Genomic DNA, 21089 nt, shown 5'->3' on the forward strand with positions numbered 1-21089 from the left:
GTAAAAATGTGTTTAGGATGGATAGGTCCAAAATAGGTCTCCAATCTTTGCCCTTCCTTGGTACCAGGAATAGTCTGGAATAAAAACCTTGACCCTGTTCTTGTGCAGGTACCTCTTGAATAGCTTTCATGTCCATGAGATCTGAAATTTGTTTTTGTGCCTCTGCCCTTTGATTGTGTGGCAGGTTTGGCATGCCTCTCATTTTTGGAAGGGTGTGAAAGTGGAATCTGTAGCCTCTGTCTATAATGTCCAGGATCCATTTGTCTTTTGTGACAATATGCCAATTTTTCGAAAATAATGCCAGTTTTCCACCTAAAGGTGCTGCCATTTGAGCCTTGCTTGGCATGCAAAGGGGAAAGTCATTGGTTCTGCTTTCTGAATGGCTGTGAACTATCCTCACCACCTCTTTGTGTAGGTGCTTGCCATTGTCTGCCTCTAAATGATCCTTGAGATTGCCCTCTAACCCTAGGGCACCTGTATCTACCTCTTTGGGGTCTGTCCGTGGCTGGAAAGGACCAATTTTTTGAAGGCCAATTTCTACTGAAACGTGGAGGTTGTACCTGTAGGAAATCTTTCACTGTTTGCATTGATTTTGCCTTTTCCTCCATTTTCTTTAATACCTCCTCAGCTTTAACACCAAACAATACATCTTTTTGAAGAGGTGCATCTAGTAATTTAGCTTTGACATGATCTGGTAAGGTTTGCTCTTTGAGCCAAGCATGTCTACGTATGACTGATCCTGTAACAGCAGCTCTACATGAGGCCTCTAAAGCATCAAAACCACATTGCAAGGTATGTTTACCCACTTGCTCTGCACTATGTAACAAATCCTGCAACTCCTTCAAGTCTGGTTGTTCAGGTTGTGACATTTTGCTTTTCAACTGTGATAACAGAAACTGTTGGTATTTTAACATATGGAACTGACAGTTTAATGCCCTCATGGTTAAGGTGGCCGAGGTGTATACCTTTTTCCCCCACCTTTCTAAAGCTCTGGAATCTCTCTCTGAAGGTAATGGATTTTTAGCAGTGGAGGCCTCAATTCCCTTGGGACCCTGTGAAATAGTTTCTGGGTCAGCCGCATGGCTTTTGTATAGGAATTGGTGTGAATCAGGAACCCGGTAATACCTGTCAGGCTTGACTGGAGCTGGAGGTAAAGAATCTGGGTTAAGGCTGGCCTCCGAATACACATCATCTAGTATGTCTAAGACAGGAGGTATAGCCAGAGGCCTGTGCTGAGGGAGCAAGAGGAAATCCCTAAGCCTTTTCTTGGAGTCTGAGTACTCTTGGCCTTCCCAGTAGAAGTGTTCCCTCAAGGTATGTTTCCCCAAAAGAGTAATCCTCAGGGGGGGGAGACAGAGGGAATGGACTCCTCTGCATCAGAATCTTCAAAAGGGGAGTATGAATGTTCCTGGTCTTCAGAATGTTCTGAAGTAATGGAGGCCTGGTCCGAGGAAGGGTATTCTTCCTCCACTCTGGGCCTTTTGTCCGAGTGGGGTTGAGAACCCTTGATAAGAGTAATCAAATCCTCAGCCATTTTGAGCATCTGCTTTTTAGGCATGGGACCTTGAGAGGGGCCCTGTGGAGCTTGTCTTTTAGTATGCATGGCTGCTTTAGACTTAGTGAAAGCCTTGATGGAAAAAGAAAAAGGCCTGAAGACACCTTGAGAGATGGCAGGCCTGTCTAAAGTTTCCCCGCCAAGACTGGCTTCGTTATCTGTAGTCGGGGTGTTGGCCACAGAGCCTGCGACCTCGGGCACAGAAGACACCGCCAATGAAGTGTCATTGGTAGTCAGGGGCTGCGTAGGCGCCTCGCTGAGAACCGGAGCACCTGTAGTCGGCTTTAGCGTGGTGTCAGTAGAAGTTGCGGACCTCGTATGTCGGTCCTTATCTTTGCGTCTTTTACTCAACACTGGAGTCGGAGTATCCGACGACATAATGTAATTAAACTTTTTGCCAAAATAGTGTTGGGCGAACTCCGCCCGACGCTTAATAGTGCGTCTGTTGAATGTAGCACAAAAACGACAGGCCGAGATGTCGTGGTCTGGGCCTAAGCAAGGAATGCAGAGGGAATGAAAATCCTTATGCGGTATTTGCTTCCCACATGAAATGCAATTATTAACTTTGTCTGACATCGGTCGGAGGCAAGAAAAGTTTCCCCAACGGGGTACTTAGCTTTCAAGAAGACTTCGGTTGAAAAATTTTTGTAATCTCAGGAGCTGGCCGACCGGCACTTGCGAACTGCTTCTGCTTCGGGCACCGCGCGGCAAGAAAGACTGAAGAAAATGGCGCCGGCTGGTTCTTTTATACCCCTGGCGCACTGACGTCAGGGAGGAGGTGACAGCAACCGACGCAGGACCAAGACTTTGGAATTCAGGCCGACTGCGGGTAGCCTGCCAGCAGGATAACCCAAGTGTAATGACTGCAACAGTGAAACACGATGAACATCCATGTCCTTCTAGATCAAGCAGCAAATGAGATTGGAGGTATTCTGGGGAACTGAGGCAATTATGGGTAGGAGAGGAGTCAGAGCCCTGGATCCAAACTTCTGAAAAAGTGCTGAGGTTGGATTCAATAACCCAAAAGTTGAATTGGATAAAACAGCCAACATCAGGTCTCTTGTTATGAGAATCTTTACATGGAATCTGTTTACCACACACTACACATTTATTGACTTTCAATGAAAATTCCTCATAAGTGGTTTCTAAATGAAACACTAGCTAAAAAACATTCAAACAGCAACACAAAATAAGAAAAACATCCCTATGGGGTATTTATTTGACTACCTGGAAGAATGTCAATTGACAGACTATGGAGGCTGCAAAAAGCATACATAGTCATGCTAAATGCACAGCAAGGAAGCTCTAAAGATGATGTTTGCGAATGCAACCTTTATACGACTGACACGCTCACGTCTGTTTGTAAGGGCTTTGTTCAAAGCATTGGGTTAGGATAGAGCAGCAGAACACTGGGAACTCTGAGGAATTGAGGGCAGGTTATCCCAAGAACTGGGGAGTGCAACAGTGAATACAACAATGAACATTAGGTGGAAGACCTCACTGTGCAAGATAACATCTACTCCTCCACTGCAGAGAGCAAAATATGGGGAGGGCCTCACTATCCCTTACAGTGAACAGATCTACATCTGTTTATCCCAGGGAAAGAAAATCACTGGCATGCTGCTCCTCAACCTGAGATCTCACAAATGTAAAATGACTGGAGGTGCCTTTCAAAATTCCTGTGGAAAGTGTGGCTCACTGCCAAATAATGACTGTTTTCTTATAACTGCAGTTAATAGTATGCTCTTACCTGATTGTTCAGCTATCAAACTACCACCTGGTTGGTTCAAACTTCAGGGAGTGAATAAATGTCCAGAACAGCAGTCTTGGGTTCTAACTGAACACACAGACTCCACTCTACAGAATCCCTAAAAATCAGTGGATCATAATGAGTCTACACATATCCCAAGAATCCGAAGAAGTGAGTATTTGTTCTGATGTGGATGAGAGTAAAGGAGAGCCTAAAAAATGATGAGTGGGGATAATCCCAAAACCTTATGGAATGGTTGCAAATCTAAAATAAGAAGAGTCTAAAACAGCGCAATTAACTCTAAAGTCACTGGCACACTGGTGTCATCTGAAGAGCCAAACAAATCATACAAACAGATGCTACTGTTAACTTCAGCAGATGAGCATGAATTTAACCTGAACAATGTAAAATGAGTTGTCCGGGGTGACCAGGTTACCTTAGCCCCCAAGATCACATCAAAGAAAAAAGCTCAATACCAAATGGAAACCAGGATAGTCACTTAACAAAAAGTGTCCAAGTCTGCACTGAGAAGGAAGATCTCAATCTCTAGCTCAGGAACAAGTCTAATACTTACAGGCAGGGCAAATCCAAGAAAGTGCAAAGGGCAGAAAGCCCTGCAATTAATTGCATTACCAACAACCAGCTGCTGAAAGACTAGGAGATTTCTGCAATGTTGTATTTATAAAACTACAGCCAGATACTCTGCACATACTCTTTGTGAGAAGGAAATTTAAAGGACTTTACTCCACACTAGACATTCCAATTTTGCAGAATGAACACAGTAATTTCCAGTGAGACTTCCACATCTTTGAGCCAAAACACATCCATCATATTTTTCCATTCTCTGTTGTCTCTCTAGCGACACTGGCATTGTCAGTAAAAAGTCGTATTTTACGATAGTGACTAATGACTATAGCAACCAGATTTGGTCAGTACCTACCTCTTCTTTTTGAAACAATGAACAGGAAGAAAAAAATCCAACCCTCCTTACCTCTCAGCTCAGAGTATTCTATAGCTCCTTTGTCTACAAGGAACTGTAGCAGAGTTAAAATTGTCATTGGCATTTGAGCTGATAAAACACAGTGAGACACAGGGGTAATAACAAACTTCAAGAAATTACACCTTGGGATTAATTACAAGGCCTAAGCATCTTCAGCAATCCTGCTCCAGGTTCTCAACCTGTTATTGAAAAACACGAAAGAAACCTGAAATAACTGACACATTTTAAATAAGGCACTACTCAGCTCTCCAGTAAAATTATATGTACAACCTACTTATGTGATTTAATATTGCCAAATGAAATGCAGTGTTCCAAGTTTGCTAATGATACAATGAAAATGAAAATGCAAAATTATCCTGACTATTTAGGAACATACACTAAAAAATGGCTTAAGGCCAGCTACACTAGAATAAAAAGATAAAGGACTGAATGTAAGCAATGTTGAGTGAAGTACTGTGGAAGGAGTCCTCAACATTACTACTGAGTTCCCTCTTTCTCAAAGGAAAAGAAGATGAGAGAAGGCCATAGGGCCTAATGAACTAGATCAGACAAATAGTGCATGGGGTTCAGCCTCTCTCATACATCAGTATCTCCTCCATGAATACCATGACAGGGAAGAATGCCTGTGACCAAAATCCATACTTCCCTCCTAAGAAGCAGTACTAAAAACCAAAATCCAAGTTTTTCTCTTAAGAAACGATACTAGACGGGCTGCTTCTGTTCCTTCATGCCAGAATTCATCAACCTGGTGAGTTACATCAGGACAAAGAAATGATAGAAGGTGTAAAAACTACTACAGCCTCACGAGGACTTGGACAGACAACTTAAAATTTGAAGTACAGGTCTCCAAAATCCTTACTTTACACAAAGCCTCTCCTTGCTCTCTTTCTTCCTCTCTCTCTCCCAAAGGTGTCTCTCTAATCCTTGCACTACTTACCACAGTAATCAAGCAGCACCTCAGGTTTCAGATGTCATCATTGCTGGAAGCTAAATTTTTCTGCTTGTTACAGAGGCAGCTGATGACAGTGTGCTTCAATTCCAGTCCAAAACAGAACACCTAACAGTGTCAAAAGCACTTCGTTTGATGGCTTGGGAGTTAACAGCATCAAACAGCAAAAAGTAGGAGAAAGACTGAAAAGAGCACTTTACTTGTGTGTGTACACCCTGTACCTAAAGTGCAGTGATGATGGCACTGGTCAAGGAAGGCATATCCCTCCAAATGTGGGTCTTTAAAAATAAAACATGTTTGGAAGAACAAAATAATCCTTCCAGGTCTTTATCCATTTAGATTGGCACTCAAAGATTTCCAGGTGCTCCTTATAAAGAAGGAACAATTTAAAAAACTGCATGTTTTTTAAGAAGTACAATTCTAAAAGGTACAATTAGTTCATATCCTCCTAATGTGCCTGCAGCTAAGGCTTTCTTCCTCCTTACAGGTTTGGGTTATTAGGGAATAAAACAAATCAACCCATCAAGAGGAGTAGCACATAAAGAAGGAAATTACATCTTGGCTAAAAAATCTGAAACAGTCAGGATAAACAAGCATTTTGTCATATAAACATTGGTGAGAAGACAGCTCAAGACCATTAACTGTCAGGAACAGTTGGCTGGGGGATTCCAACAGTTTTTCTTATAAAATGGCAAAAGCAACAGTTAGTTGAGTTTCAAATAATCAGTTTGCTTTCTGTTTTTCATCCTCCTAAGATTTTAAAAGCACCAATCACAGGTTGCCAAATGAGATGATAAAGGACTGTGGTACAAAGTCAGGAAGCTGAAGACACTATGGGTAATAAATTAAAAAAATACCACTACACATGCACACCATGCATTTTTTTAATATCTGCAACAAATCTGAAAGCTACTGAAAATTGATCTTGGTATGAACAGCATACATTGGCTATGTCACAACTTTTATTCCTACCTGCTAGCTTTTCAGCCAAACAACCTAGCACTGCAGTAGTGTTACGGTGCTTCGCTGGAGAAGGTGCATCCTGACGAGCAACAGCGCCACTCAGACTTAACACTTCTGTTAGTTTCTGCAATGCATCCTGTAAGCAAACAAGAATAAAAATGCAAGGTGGTCAACTAAACATTATCACTCGTAACACAATATGTTCTTATTTTATCTATCTATATAAGGACCTTCTTGAAGATTCCTCTAAGGAGTTGAGCTTCTCAACTAATCACTATATTGCAAAAAACTTAGAAAATCTGTATTCAGGGACGTCAGTGTGCCAGTAAGTTTTTGGATGCATAACGGGAAGACATACAGCTAGAGTATGTGCTGGGTACATAAGTGTACATTAACCTCAATCCTGCCTACACCACACCACTTGAAAACATATTCTTGCAAATTAAAAAAATAACCATGAAAGTTCTGATACACACATCATTAACCAACTAAAATTCAATTACATACTTTCCTGACCTACATGGAAATCTAATAGTTGATGAGAGTCGTGAGACACCTACAGGAAGAATGAGTACTCTTAGACATAGTGCAGTTGTGTAAGTAAACTTTCAGCAGATGCTCAAACAGAACAGTGATGCATTAGCTTATATTACATGGGATGTCCTACAAAAGACAGAAACAGCAATTCGAATTCCACAGCTTTAGGGTAACTTCCATATACCCCTGCCACTGCACAGCATGAGAACAGCAGTATAAAAGTCAGTGGCTAGGGCAACAAAACATCAGAACTTTCTTGCCTCAGAAGAGGGAGGCTAGAACCTATCAGGCAGGAAAAGAAATAATAAAAATCCCATACCCTGACATCAAACAGCAACATTTAGTTGGATAGAGGGAGACTGTGTCTACTGCAACAGTGATCTATTTGAAAATCTACTGTTATGCTAAGTTTACTTACTTTACAAATGCACTATGTTCATCATTATATGACTGCAGCAGTAGCCTAAGTTACAGAACATGACAAAGAGCATAAAAAGAAAATGAGGAAGAGGAAGGGTCAGAGTCCAGGATGCCTGGAGAACAGTATTAGAAAAACCTGCTCTGGACCTAGAGAAATCAGTTCTTACTGAAGATGTGAAGAGATGCTAGCTCTAGTACATGTTTACAGTAAACTTCTTTCCAAAAAGGCATAAAAGTAGTCAGAGCGCTAGTAGAGTGGGCCATGGCATTGTCTGGAAAAGCCTTATTATGGTGAAAATAACAAAAAGCAATAACATGAGACAACCACAGAGAAACTGTCTGCTTTGACACCGATTGCCTCCTTTTCTTACATCCATAGGAAATAAACAGTTCATCAGAAGTCCTGAAGGCTTTTGTCTTGTCTATGTAGTATCTGAGTTGCCTCTGGCTATCTAAAAGGTGTAAACAGGAAGATGAATTGCCTGTTTCAAAGTAAACTCTGAAACAAAAGCATAGAGGATGTGTTTCTTCTCAAAGAACCCCCTTCCTTGTGAAAAATGAGATAGGGACAACACACCATAACAGCTTGCAACAAAGATGCTCTTCTAACAGAAATCAGAGCAACAAGTAAAGTACATTTGTGTAAGTTAACTTATAACAGTAAATCTTGGAATGATCGCTGCAGCAGTAGCCTTAGCTACATGGGTTACATCCTGCCAAGGATATAACAGCTATAACAGCCATCAAGCTTCATTTCACAGCACTGTCCACACTCTGAAACAGTCAGCTTGAGCCAAGTTGAATAAAAACAGGTTTGGGCACCGAACTTTCATGCAAGAGACAGAGGGAGGCTAAGCCCTGAAAGAACAATGGTAGGGCCAACAAAAAAATAAAACTCCACACCTTGGCATAAACAACACACCAAGACACAGGGAACAGCTACTGCAGCCGTGATTGTCTACTGTTATGGCAAGTTTACCTACATGATTTATGTTCAACATACTGATCACTGCTGTAGTAGCCTTAGCTACATGGGTAGATTACCCTGGCTTACTACATTTGGAAAGAATAGTCCGGGAGCACCTGGAGAACAGTCTTAGCAAAACACGATCTAGACCTAGACATGAAATTAAGCATATAATGCTTTATAAAAACATTTACAAAGGATCAAGTTGTTGCTTCTATAATACTTCTAGAATCCAACCCTTTCCAAAAGCCACAGATAAAACCAAGACCTAAGTAGAGTTGGCCTTGACCGTACCTGGAATAGTTTGGAGGTGGTGAGCTTAACAAAAAGCAATAGCTTCAGAAAACCATTTTGAAATAGTCTGCTTTGACACAGGTTGCTCCTTCTTACCTTCACAAGAAATGAACAAATGATCAGAAGATCTGAAAGATTTAGCTCAGTCAAGACAGTACCAAAGTTGTCTGTGGACATCCAAGGCATGGGGAATCCTTTTTGGCTTAAAGTAAACGCAGACACAATTTTAGGTATAAAAGAAGGATTAGTTCTTTAAGAAACTCTGTCCCTGCGGAAAATGAGACCGGGTTCACTGACCATAAAAGCTTGCAACTCAGATACCTTTCTTGCACAGGTCAGACCAATCAGTAAAACTCTTTTCCATGTTAAGAACACGAAATCAGACTAATTACATGGTTGAAATGGAGCAAGCGTTAGCTTCTCTAACACAAAATTAAGATCCCAAGGATGGGCCACTTATACTGGAGGCCTCTTGTGCAACACCCTTTTCAAAAACATTTTGACATGGAATGTATGAAAGACTGGGATCTATGGGAAGGAATGCTGAAATGGCCAATAAATGAACCTTAATGGAGGCACAAGAAAGGGCACAGGATAATAACTTCGACAAATACTATAAAACCTGAGAACAAGTAGGCCTGAATGAGTGCTGGTTATGTTGTTGGCACCAACTAAAAACATTTTCCATTTGCTAATATATGATTTTCTAGTAGCAGGCTTTCTTGTTTCCATTAGTACCTTGAGCACAACCCTAGTAAACAGGTGCCTAAAGGGAATTAAGCCCCCAAACATCCAGGCAATCAACTGAGCTTGACTGGGTTTGAAGTATATCAAATACCATGATCTTCTTATGAGTAGATTAAGTTTATGATGAAGCTTGTGGTAATTGCCCCTGGCCATTTCCAAATGAAGGTAGAACCACTGCTGCCTAGTTCAGAAAGGAGTCATCACAATGATCTTAGGGGATTCCTTCTGAATCTTCAGAAGTACCCTAGAAATCAGTGGAAAGGGTAGAAAAACATACAGAAATATTCCTATCCAAGGAAAAGAAAAGACGACTTTCCCCCAGGCCTTCTTCCATACAGTTCTCGAGCAGAATCTTGACAGCTGACTGCTCACACAGGAGCAAACAGGTCTACTTGAGCAACTCCCCACAGATGGATCAAATCTTGGAAGATCTCCTGATCTAGTTTCCATTCATAAGGGTCTGCCCTTGTTCTGCTCAGCTTGTTTGCCACACAGTTTTGCTGTGATGGAATGTAGGACACCTGTAGAGTGAAATTATTCTGTGAAGCTATATCCCAAGCTAACATGGCTAGCCTGCAAAGGGGTTAAGGACCTGGTTCCCCCTTGCTTGCTGATGTACCATGTGACTGCAGTATTGTTTGTAACAAACTAAAGTAGTCCTGGGGTTGAAACATGACTCAAGAGTGGAGTGCCTTGATCAGGGCAAGCATCTCCTTTATATTTATGTGACTGTGAGGGCAAGCATCTCCTTTATATTTATGTGATCGTGTCTGTCCTTGGTCTCCCATACAACTTTCATCCCTCCTGAAACTGCAAAGTCCGAGATGTATGTTGGTGACTGACTGCTTTTGAACAGGAAGGGAGAAGTGAAGACATGGATTTAAGGATATTTGCTGCCTCCACCAAGTGATTTCCCTTCTGACACACATCAGCACTGGGACTTCTACGGCCAAAGGATGCTGGTGCTGGGACCAGAGATACTTCAAATGCCATAGTATTTCTCATGTGGAGTCTTCCCAGTGTTATCATGAGAACTGTAGATGCCATGAGACCCAAAATCCTGAGCTACTCCCTCGCAAATATATATTTACTGTGAAAGAAAATCTCTTTGAACTGAGGTGTCTAGCTGACACTCCAGAAACACAATCCTGTGTGAAGTAGTCAGAAAAGACTTGAACTTTTGAATGTTCTCTTGGAATCCCAGCTTGTGTAAGAGAGCTCTCATTCAACTGAGATATTCCTGACACTTTGAAAAAGATAAGCTAGCTGTCTCTATATCGAAAAATGTGGATATTCTGTAGCATGCAATGAGACATGATGGGAGTTAGAAACTTTGTGAATGCTCCTGGTACAGTGGATAGCACAAGGGGTAAGGCAGAGAACTGATAATGTGATCCAGACACAGAAAACCATAAGAAACACCTAAAGTCTGGATGAATAGGGACGTGACAATGAGCATCTTTTAAATCTAGTGTTACCAGGAAACTTGTATGAGGAAGAAGAGGTAAAAGGTTGTGAAGCGACAGCATATTCAACTTGGGTACTATCACAAACAAGTTCAGAAAAGAATCCAGAACCTGCCTCCAAGCATTTTCTTTCTTTGACACTAAAAACATCATTGAATAAAAATCTTTTCCCACCTGGAAAGGAGGAACTGGTTCTATCACTCCCTGGGACAGCATATGATGGACAGGTAGAAATAAGAGTCTGGTCTTGTCCAGTGGCTAAGGGATTGCGCCCCTGGAAAAGAGAAAATGACTCATCTTTAACCTTGAAAAATGATCTTCAGAACCCATTTGTCTGAAACTCTCTGTCGCCAAAGAAAGAAGTGGACATTCAGACTTTCTGGAAGGGGAAAGTGGCTGCCTAGGCATGGACAAGGTCCCTTAAATAGTTATTCTGACTTGTTGAACTGTCCTTGGTTATGGGAGGTTTCAATTTTTCTTTTTGGAACTCCTTGCCATTTCTTCTTACATGTTTGTTTACCTGCATTTTGTTGTTGAGACTGTTTATTTTATTTCTTGCCAAAACTGGATGAGTGCTTAGAGAATCCCTTAGAAAATTTGGAAAAGGATGGCTGAAAAATCTTTAAGACTTACCCCGTATCAACTTACCCCTTTCAATACACTTTTTCATCACCTCTGCAGCAGAGGGGACAAAAAATAAATCTCTATCCAAAGGAAATTTTCAAATCTCATTTTTATCATCATTTCAGAGGTTCTGAGAATGCCAGGAAAACTTCCTCAAAACAGTACCAGAGGCAACAGCTCCGGAATAAGTACCGAGTAAACAATTAGCAGCGACTTGTACAATAAAAACTATAAATTATTTAAACAAATGTTTTCCTCACAGGAAAAAATTCAGACAAAACATTCCTCATACTTTCGCAATTATTCAGAACAAGCTTTAAAATATGAACCGGACATTTCAAAATTCTGAAAAACAAAGTAGCAGAAGCATACACTTTTCCACCCACATTGATCAATAATCTTCCCACCCCTACCAGAAACAGCAGGATTGGAACCAACTGTTTAGCAGCAGAAGGATTAACTAAAGCTACAACTGCTTTGTCAGGTTTGGGAAGAGTATAAAACGTAAAGAATGAGGCACTTTATACATCCTATTTGCCTTTTTAGGGGCAACTAGCCCACTATCAGGAAAACTGCAGGCAGTAAAGTACAACTGTGTAAGAACTTACCATAACAACTAATGTCCTACTGACCACTACTGCAGTATTCCTAACACATGAGTTATTACTGCTGTCATCCAGCTGGATTACAAAAGCTTTACCTTCCCAGTACTGAATGTCCTAATCTGTCATGTGACCTCAGCTTGCAAACAGGTGGCCATATGATTGTAACTGCTCACACTATCTCCAAGCCAGCAGCCTGAAGATCCCTGAGACAGAAAACTAGTCAGCTAGGAGGGGCATAGTATGAAGCAGTAAAAAAGCCCCTCTGTTCTAGGGTGTTTCCCAACAGGGCAGGAATTGAGAGAGAAAGGAAGGAGAAAAATAACTGTTCAGGGAAAGGAGGAAGGAATCCTGCAACAGTGATCAGCAGGATATCTATTGTTATGGTAAGTTCTTACACAACTGCACTATGTCTTGACTGAATTCACTGTTGCAGTACTCCCAACACATGGATGACTCCCAGAGCTCAAGGGAAAGTATGGGTGGTTAGTTAAAAGGCGATAGAACTGTCCAAGAGACCAGACAGGACCGACCTAGGGAAGGTTGCACTAGACAGTGAAAAGGCATCAATCCTGTAGTATTTAGTGAAAAGGTGTACAGAAGACCAGGTGTGAGTTTCCAGTATGGACCTGACATCCAATCCTTTGAAGAAAGTTCCAGAGGCTGCTACTGTTCTGGTACAGTGAGATCAAGGGCATGAGGGCAAGAGCCATGTAGAGCTGGCCTTAGAGATGCAGCTTGCAGTAGTTTGCTTGGTTACCGCTTATCTCATTTTAGAGTCCATAAAAGAAACAAAAGGTTGACTGAATTTTTGAACAGCAGATTTTGTTTTGTCCAAAGAGAATGTTAGCTGTTTGTGAATGTCCAGAAAATGTGGTAACCCCCCCAATTCTAAGGTTTGGGAAAGAAGATAGGTTTACTGCCTGAGAGACAGCTTGTCACTACTTTAGGCATGAATGAAGGATTAGACTTGCAGATCACTCTGTCTTTCGAACAATAAGAAAATAAGGCATGGATATGAGTTCCTGAGGCTATGAAACTAACTAAAGAGAGGCCAAGAACCAAGATAATTTTGCAGGTGCAGAATTTCAGGTCTGCTGGTGCTGCTGGTTCAAAAGGAGGTAAGGTAAGCTATTCCAGCACAATGTTGAGGTCCTAAGTATGAGAAAAGGGCTTCCTAGGTGACGTTTGATGCAGGACCCCTTTAAAGAATAACCTGACCTCAGATCTGGACATAAGTGGGGGAATGAGATATAACTAAAAGGCTGACAGGTGAGTGTTGATGGAAGAAGACTAGGCCAGACTTGTATATAAGCTCTTACAGATATATCAGATTGAAAGGTACTGCAGATTGGTTGAGGTCCTGTCCCTTCCTTTGACATTAACAAGAGAATCTCTTCCATTTGGCTATACAAGATTTTCAAGTGGTGGACCCCCCATGGCTTCTTGGAGAACCTTAACATCCTCAGAAAAATGGTGCCTATAAGGAATTATAACTCTATCATCCAGAGAGTTAGGTTTTACAGATTGGAGTAAAGCAGTACCCACTTCTGTTGTATAATGAGCTCCGCTTGTTGTGCCAGTTTGTAGTACTTGCCCCTGGCTAGAAGAAAAAGAAGAGGGAACCAATGCTGTCTGGGCCACAAGGGTATCACTAGCAAGATTTTTTTATCTTTTTGAGTCTTCAGAAGAAGTCTTGGAATGAGAGGTAGTGGAGGGAAGACATAGAGGAACTTCCCTGTCCAGTGAAAAGTGAAAGCATCTGCCCTCCAAGCTGTGGGGCAAGGGTCCCTTGTGCAAAGTAGTCAAAGCTATTTGTTGGTCTTTCATAAATATTCGAAGCAATGGTATCGATGATCAAATGACAAGCAATTTGATGAATTAGCGACCTGTGTTCGGGCTAGAGGTGAAATAGTCTGAATAATTACACTTGTACGTCCTGCCTACATATCCCTACACTTACGAGTTGAGGTCACATATCTAATATACGATACCGGGAAGGTAAAGATTTGGAACCTTGGCCGGATGACAGTGGTGATAACCCATGTGTTAGGAATATTGCAACTATGATTTTGGTTAGGACATTACATGCGTACTCCAAAGCTGACAGAACTGGAGGAATAGGTGAAGGTTCTGGACATTCCTTCTGTAACAGCTTATAATATTTTCTGAGGTACTGAGTACCCTCACTGTTTACCCACTGAAAAACAGTTGCACATTTTGATAATAGTATCAGAGAAAGAGAACCCCCCCCCCCCCCCCGAGAGAGAGTCAGAAACTGAGCCCTCCTCCGGGTCTGAATCCAACATCTGAGGAGGAAACCCTGTATCTGTCCTTTCATCTTTTTGTCCAGATTCATAATCTTGAATTTCTTTAGGGGAAAAATGTATCCCTGCCTTTTGCCAAAAAATGCTTTATAAGAAGGCTCAATAGCCTGAACTAAACCCTGAGCTAGACCCAGTAAATTACTTCTGTCCAAAGAAATTTGAGTAGGAATACATACGTTTACTTTTCTGTTTCTTTTAGACAGGAAAAATGGGGCCAACAATATTATTTTTTTTCACTAAATATTTTTTAAAATAAAATGTCTTAAGAATCATTACATGAAATATAGATAAATAACATATTTACAATTCTAAAACATTACTAACTTCAAACCATTATATAACTATTTACATTGGTGTCTATGCAAATAACACTGAAATTCTATATTATATAAAGTTAGAAACATAAGATGATATATCTTTGTCGATTTTTTCGAGTATTTCCAGTACTTTCATCCAAGAGTAATAGTATGAAGTAGAGCTTTTAGTTCTGTTCTTCACTGTTAATATTTCCATGTGGGCAACTGTTGATGTTAAATTCTTAAATTCCTTGAATGTAGGAGAAGCCTCATTTTTCCAATGTATAGTTATGATTTTACGTGAAATTGCCAATAGCGACCATAGGATTTTAGTGACTTTTTTGGCAGACAGTTTGGAATAGGAGAATTGAATAAAATTATAGACTTTATTAATTGAAAATTATCATTATAAACAGTCTGAAAAAAATAGTTAATAGACTTCCAGTACATATTGAGATAGATACATTCATAAAAAACATGCTGCCAATCTGCTTTTATCTTGATTTGGCATCTCCAACATTGATCTTCACTAGTAAACATTTTGGCTAGCCTATGTGGTATATAGAAACTTCTGTGTAGATATCTCCAAGTGAATAATTGCCAGTATTTTGATAATGTAGAAAATTTGGAAGATTTTAGAATATTTTTTCTTCTTCAATTGGAGGATGGTTGTTTATTAAAGTATAATAATCCCAGTATGATTGTTCATGATAATTTTTTGTTTTTTTAACAATTTTACAGATATTAGATAAGTAACCTGTACCCTGATACGGTTGTTTTGTGATAAGAATTAGATATTCAATGAGTTTTGGAGCTTCATGTCTAACTGAGGGTTGCATTTGTTCTACTTTATTTATAAGAAAATGTCTTAGATTTTGTAAAAGCAACCAGTAGTCTTTGTTTATATTATAATTGTAAGTTATCTGTTCATTTGTTAATATTTTCCCTTTCCCTATAAGTTGATGCCAAAAGAAAAATGATTCTTTCTTGAGTATATTCATTTTAGAGATTTGGGATGTGTCTACAATAGTGGATGTAAAAGCTATAGGGAAAATAAGAAAAATCCAATAATTAATATTTGGTATTTTGTTTATATATGTTTTGAACACTGATAGTGTAGTGCCTATATAGTTTGATGGTAATTTATTGATATTATTCTTTTCCCTAGAAAATAATATTTTAACATCCATATAAGAGGTGATGATATTACAGTTAAATTGTCTTGTATATGATTGTAATTAAATTCTATGTAAATCTGCTCATGCACTTGTTTCCATATAGGTGTGTATGAATTATTTAACCATAGTGTTATATTTTTTAATAACAGAGGAGGTAATATATAAATCAATATCCGGTAAATTAATTTCACCATCTTCCCAATCTGGTAAATGCTTATTTAAGGCTATAAGGGGTTTATTTGGAAACCATAGAAAATTTAAAATTAGTTTATTGTATCTTTGAATAATATATTTGGGAGGTGGCAATGAAAAGTTTTGTATTAAGAATAATATTTTGGGAAATATGATTGCTTTAATAAGATATAATCTGTCTGCTGTTGAAAATATGCATTTATTCCAATAACCGATTGTTTGTTCTATTTTGTCTAGTATTTTACTATAGTTACATATTAGAGAATCTGTTAATGCATTGAGTAGATTTATTCCCAAGTATAATAATTTATTTTCTGTTACTATATATTTGGAAAATCTTTTGTTTATATATTTTGTTTACAGTTACAGGGCATAATTTTAGTTTTGTTTTCATTAAATTTTAGGCCTGAAATATGTTGAAATTTATTCATGGAGTTAAATAGAGCATTCAAAGACTCATTGGCATGAGAGAGTTAAAAGTATGTCATCAACAAAGAGTTGGATTTTAAGGTTTAACGTTTTATTAATACATATGCCCTTTATGTTACTGCTTGATCTGATTTGATTTGCAAAGGGTTCTATGAGTATTGCAAATAGCAATGGTGATAAAGGGCAACCTTATTTAGTTCCCTTTTTGATTGTTATAGGGCCAGATCTATGTGATCCTAGTTTAACATATGCAGTAGATTTTTCATATACTATTTGGATAAGGTTATTAAAATTAGAAGGAAAGTTGTATTATTTTAAAACTAGTGAAAGAAAGCTCCAGATAACAGAATCAAAAGCTTTATTAATACCTAATGAAATTGCATTTAAATATTGGACTCTATGTTTGCTATAGTCAATTAATGTTAGTATTCTTTTAATATTATCTGAAGTGTTTCTTCCTTTAATAAAACCTGTTTGATCTTTGTGAATTAAGAAAGGAAGTGTCTGATCCTATCTGCATATATAGCCATAAACATCTTATAGTCTATACTGAGTAATGATATTGGCCTATATGAAGAGCACTGCTTCTCATCTTTATCTGGTTTGATAATTGGAAATATCAATGAATATTTCCAAGAGGGTGGTATGTTCAAGTCTTTTTTGGCTATATCATATACTTTTAATAGTAAGGATATGGCTTGATTGGGTATTCATTTATACATTTCTGGTAGCATGTTGTCTGGGCCAGGTGCTTTATTTGTCTTGAGCTTTTTAATTTGTGATTTTAATTCTGTCATATTGATCGGTTTGTTTATAATGTCTATTTGTTCTTGTGTTAGTTTAATATGAATATTATTTGCCAAGTATTTTTTTATATCCTTGGTAAGTGTATCTTGGGTGTTTAGGGAATTATCAAAATTAAATTGAAGTCTGAATGCTTCTAAAATATCATTTAGATATGTAACTTTTGTTAGTATTAGAAATAACTATTTATTTTATTTGTTTAGATTTAATTTTTTTTTGTTCTATTAGTTAAGTGTCTCAGGTGTGCTGGATTTAGTAGAATATGAGTTTATTTTTTATCTTTTCTAAGTTAATCAATCTTATGATGTAACAATTCTGCATACTTCTTATTGATTTGTGTAAGTTCTTGAACTAGAATAGTATTGCCCTTTTGTATTTCCAGTTTCAATTCATCTGCTTTGTTTTGTAAGTCTAGCATATCTTTATTTCATGACTTCCTTTTATTTATGTACCAGGAAAATATTTTTCCACATGTAACTACTTTTAATGAATCCCAGACATATATTTCTGAAATATCCCATGTAGTTTATTTCTAGAAAGTTTTTGATTGTTTATTCATAAAATTCTTTAAATTCTGTCAATTTTGTGATATAGGAAGGTATCCTAGTGATGGGATTTGAATAAAAAGGTGTAAGCTCTATCTCAAAGACTATGTTATTATGATCAAATAAGGGACAATTTATAATTTTGACTTTGTCAATTTTTGTTAATAGGTCATTGGCAACATATATTCTATCTATTCTAGAGTTAGTTCTATATCTATGAGAATAAAATGAAAAGATTAGTGAGTCTGGTTCTGCAAATTTGTTTACATCTTTTAAATATAGTGTATCTATACATTTTAAAAGCGCCTTGGAGATAGGTTGATTTCTTCTTTTAGATTTAGAATCTGTATCTTTTTCATTTATTATACAGTTGAAGTCTCCTGCCAATATCAGGCTACCCTTAGTTAGATGAATTATCTCTTCAAAGTGCTGTTTAACTGTTCTTAATCCTAGACCTGGAATCCAATATAGATTTACTAAAGTATAGATTCTCTTATTTAACTCTACTGAAGCTAGACAAAACATACCTGATGTATCTTGATGAGTAGTAATTATTTTAGGTGTTATAGTTGTATTGCGAAGTAGTATAGCTACTCCTCTTTTTTGTTTGTTTTATATTGAGAACTTATTAATACTGTGTAATTACTGATACTTAAGTTGTTTATATCTCTATCTAATAAGTGTGTCTCTTGTAAGAACACTACTTGTGGTTTATGTAAGTTTATGTATTTGAATATGCTTCTTCTTTTATTACTATTATTCAGACCATTAACATTTATGGATAAATATTTAATTTCCTAGTTTTGATTTTGTTTTATATGTGATTTTATGTAAATATTGTTTATTTTTGTTCCATCTTGGATGAAGAATTTAAAAATGTTTTTACTGTATAGTTTTTGCATGTTTCTGACCGACACCAAAGTGATAATTAAAAACAATAAAACTTCTGAACTTGTAATTCTTAACCTTAAAACCATTCCCTATCACTATGAGGTAATGTACCTCTTTGTTTGGTTAGTGAATCTAACCAAACTTTCTACCCTCACAAATAATGTTTGGATCAGTTTCTCTTATCCTCTTAGTTTTAAATAAAGACACTTAAATAATATATGAAAATAATATAATCAGCTAAAATATATAAGTATATTCTTTTCTCTTTATATTATTTTGATTCAGTAATACTTGTTTCTAATCAGGTTTCAAAAAGATACAAAATATTTAGACTATGATAATAACATTTCAAAATAGTTTAGAGTATTAATAAACATTTTCACATGTTCAACAATATTTTTTTACAAAAAATATACAGAATTATACACTCTGTGAAAATCTGAACAACTGACAGATAAATGAGTCTCTGACTAAAAAATCAATTAAGCAAGGTTTAAGTAATGTCCTAAAATTGGAGGAAGAGGAATGATAGCAAGGGTATGAGTTATTTAGCTTTATGGAAGAATTAGTGTGGCTGAGATGGAATGAGCCCAGAACAAAAGCCTGCAATGCCCCCATTATATTTTCATCTTTTGGATTTAATCACATCACCATTAGGTAAGGAGGGTATGTTTAACGTATAAAGAAATCCTCTACAAATGTAAATACAGCAAAACTCCAAAATGTCCCTAGGGTCCACAACAGGATCCAACAATACCATTTTAAGTCAGTCATGGGGGGTAGGAGAATAGCTGGTAAACATGGTGTGGACATGTGGTGCTGGTTTTCAGCTCAAACATCATGTTCTATGAAACAGGACAGCGTTACTACTACAAAAGCAGCAACTGGTGGTGGAAATCATCGCATAGCCGCTTATTTAATATGTTAATTTGTATACTGTAAGTTAATTCATCATAGTTAATACATGTGGAAAAAGGTGTCTTTTTAGTTTAACCCTTTCAATGCAGTTACTGCCACTTTATAAAAATATATTCAAAACTAACAGCTGTTTTCCAATTCAAATAGTAATGCAGCTATTAAAGTGTTTAAAATGTCAGCAATCATTATTTTACTTTTCAGGTAGATGTAATATCATTTTATTTACATTTCTTCCATACGTATATAAATGTCTATGAGAAGGTGAAGCACTTGTTTAACTACCATACATTTCTCTTTTCTGAAGAACATGGCAACCCATTTATAACAGTAGTTGGTACTATTCAATTCAAAACTTAAAGCTCATCTGGTCTAACAGCTGTGCCAGGATTCCAATCGGAGCTGCAAAATGCCAGATCAGTGCAACTATTTTACTGTATTGATAAAGTAAAACATAAATTTATTATTAATATTTGGTGCTGCGGTAGAGTTGTCGCCTCATAGCAAGATGTTGTCGCGTTCGATTCTCAGTTAGAGCGTCTTCCGTGTGGAGGCATACGTGAATGGGCGTGCCTTTGTTGAAGGTTGTGCGTCAGGGCTGGTAACTCGACACGTAAAAATCCACTACCAAACATTAGCGGACCGGAGTTCTGCTGTGGCGACCCCTAACCGGGATAAGCCGAAAGACACAACAACAACCATTTAAAAAGTACAGTTTTGTACCTACCATAAATGTAGATGTTCGAGTGCTCATACAGCTGCAGTCATAACAGATGGGTTATCCTGCCGTCAGGCAGGTCCTCGGTCGGCCGAATTCCAAAGTCTAGGTCTGGCATCGGTTGTCGTCGCTTCCTCCCTGACGTCAGTGCGGCAGGGGTATAAAAGAGGCAGCCGACGCTATTTTCTTCAGTTTTTCTTGCCCCAGATGTCAGGTGCCCCCAGAAGGAAGGCAAACATAATGTTATGCAAAAATGCAATGTTGATAAATCAAAAACAGTAGTTGCAAGCAAATACACCATAAAAGAATACCCCAAAAGGTTATATGAAAAGGGTTTGTCATAAGGCCTGTCCTAAGAGGGGTAGGAGGGAGGGAAACCTGGACTGCAGCTGTATGAGCACTCGAACAACTACATTTATGGTAGGTACAAAACTGTACTATGTTCATCGTGCATACAGCTGCAGTCATAACAGATGGGAAGAATCCCAAAGCTAAGCAAGGGTGGTAGGCACTAAGTGGAACTAGGAGGGGCTAGGATGCCCTGCAGGACTGCTGTGGCAAAGCCCGCTCTAGATTTAGAGTATAGTGGGAGGTGATAGTGCTTGGAGAAAGTGTGCACTGAACTCCAGGTGGCTGCTTCCAAAATATCCTTGGTAGGGACCCTCCTGAGGAAGGCTGCAGAGGTAGCTGTGGCTCTGGTGGAGTGGGATCTGATGCATGCAGGCACAGTTTTTCCATGAAATGAGTAACAAAAGCATATGCAGTGGGCTATCCATTTTGAAATTGTCTGTTTGGAAATGGCCTTTCCTTGAGCACCTGCAGCATAGGACACAAAGAGTTGCTCAGATTTCCTGAATGGCTTTATCCTGTCCAAATAATAACGAAGTTGTCTGTGAATGTCCAAGGAATGTAGTAGTCTT

At 38.4% G+C, this 21089-nt stretch overlaps 1 protein-coding gene across 2 annotated transcripts in view; it reads right to left on the minus strand.

Moving 5' to 3' along the window:
* RSPRY1 (ring finger and SPRY domain containing 1) overlaps positions 1 to 21089 on the minus strand; it is a 1565455-nt gene that overhangs the window by 931071 nt on the left and 613295 nt on the right. For both annotated transcript variants that reach the window (XM_044081400.1, XM_044081401.1), the window contains exon 5: positions 6227 to 6353. In XM_044081400.1, coding sequence (XP_043937335.1) covers positions 6227 to 6353 — 127 coding nt within the window. The remainder of the gene's footprint in view (positions 1 to 6226; positions 6354 to 21089) is intronic.

This window comes from Protopterus annectens, chromosome 8.part0 (assembly GCF_019279795.1).
Source record: "Protopterus annectens isolate FY-2018-M chromosome 8.part0, PAN1.0, whole genome shotgun sequence".
NCBI classification, from domain to species: domain Eukaryota; kingdom Metazoa; phylum Chordata; order Ceratodontiformes; family Protopteridae; genus Protopterus; species Protopterus annectens.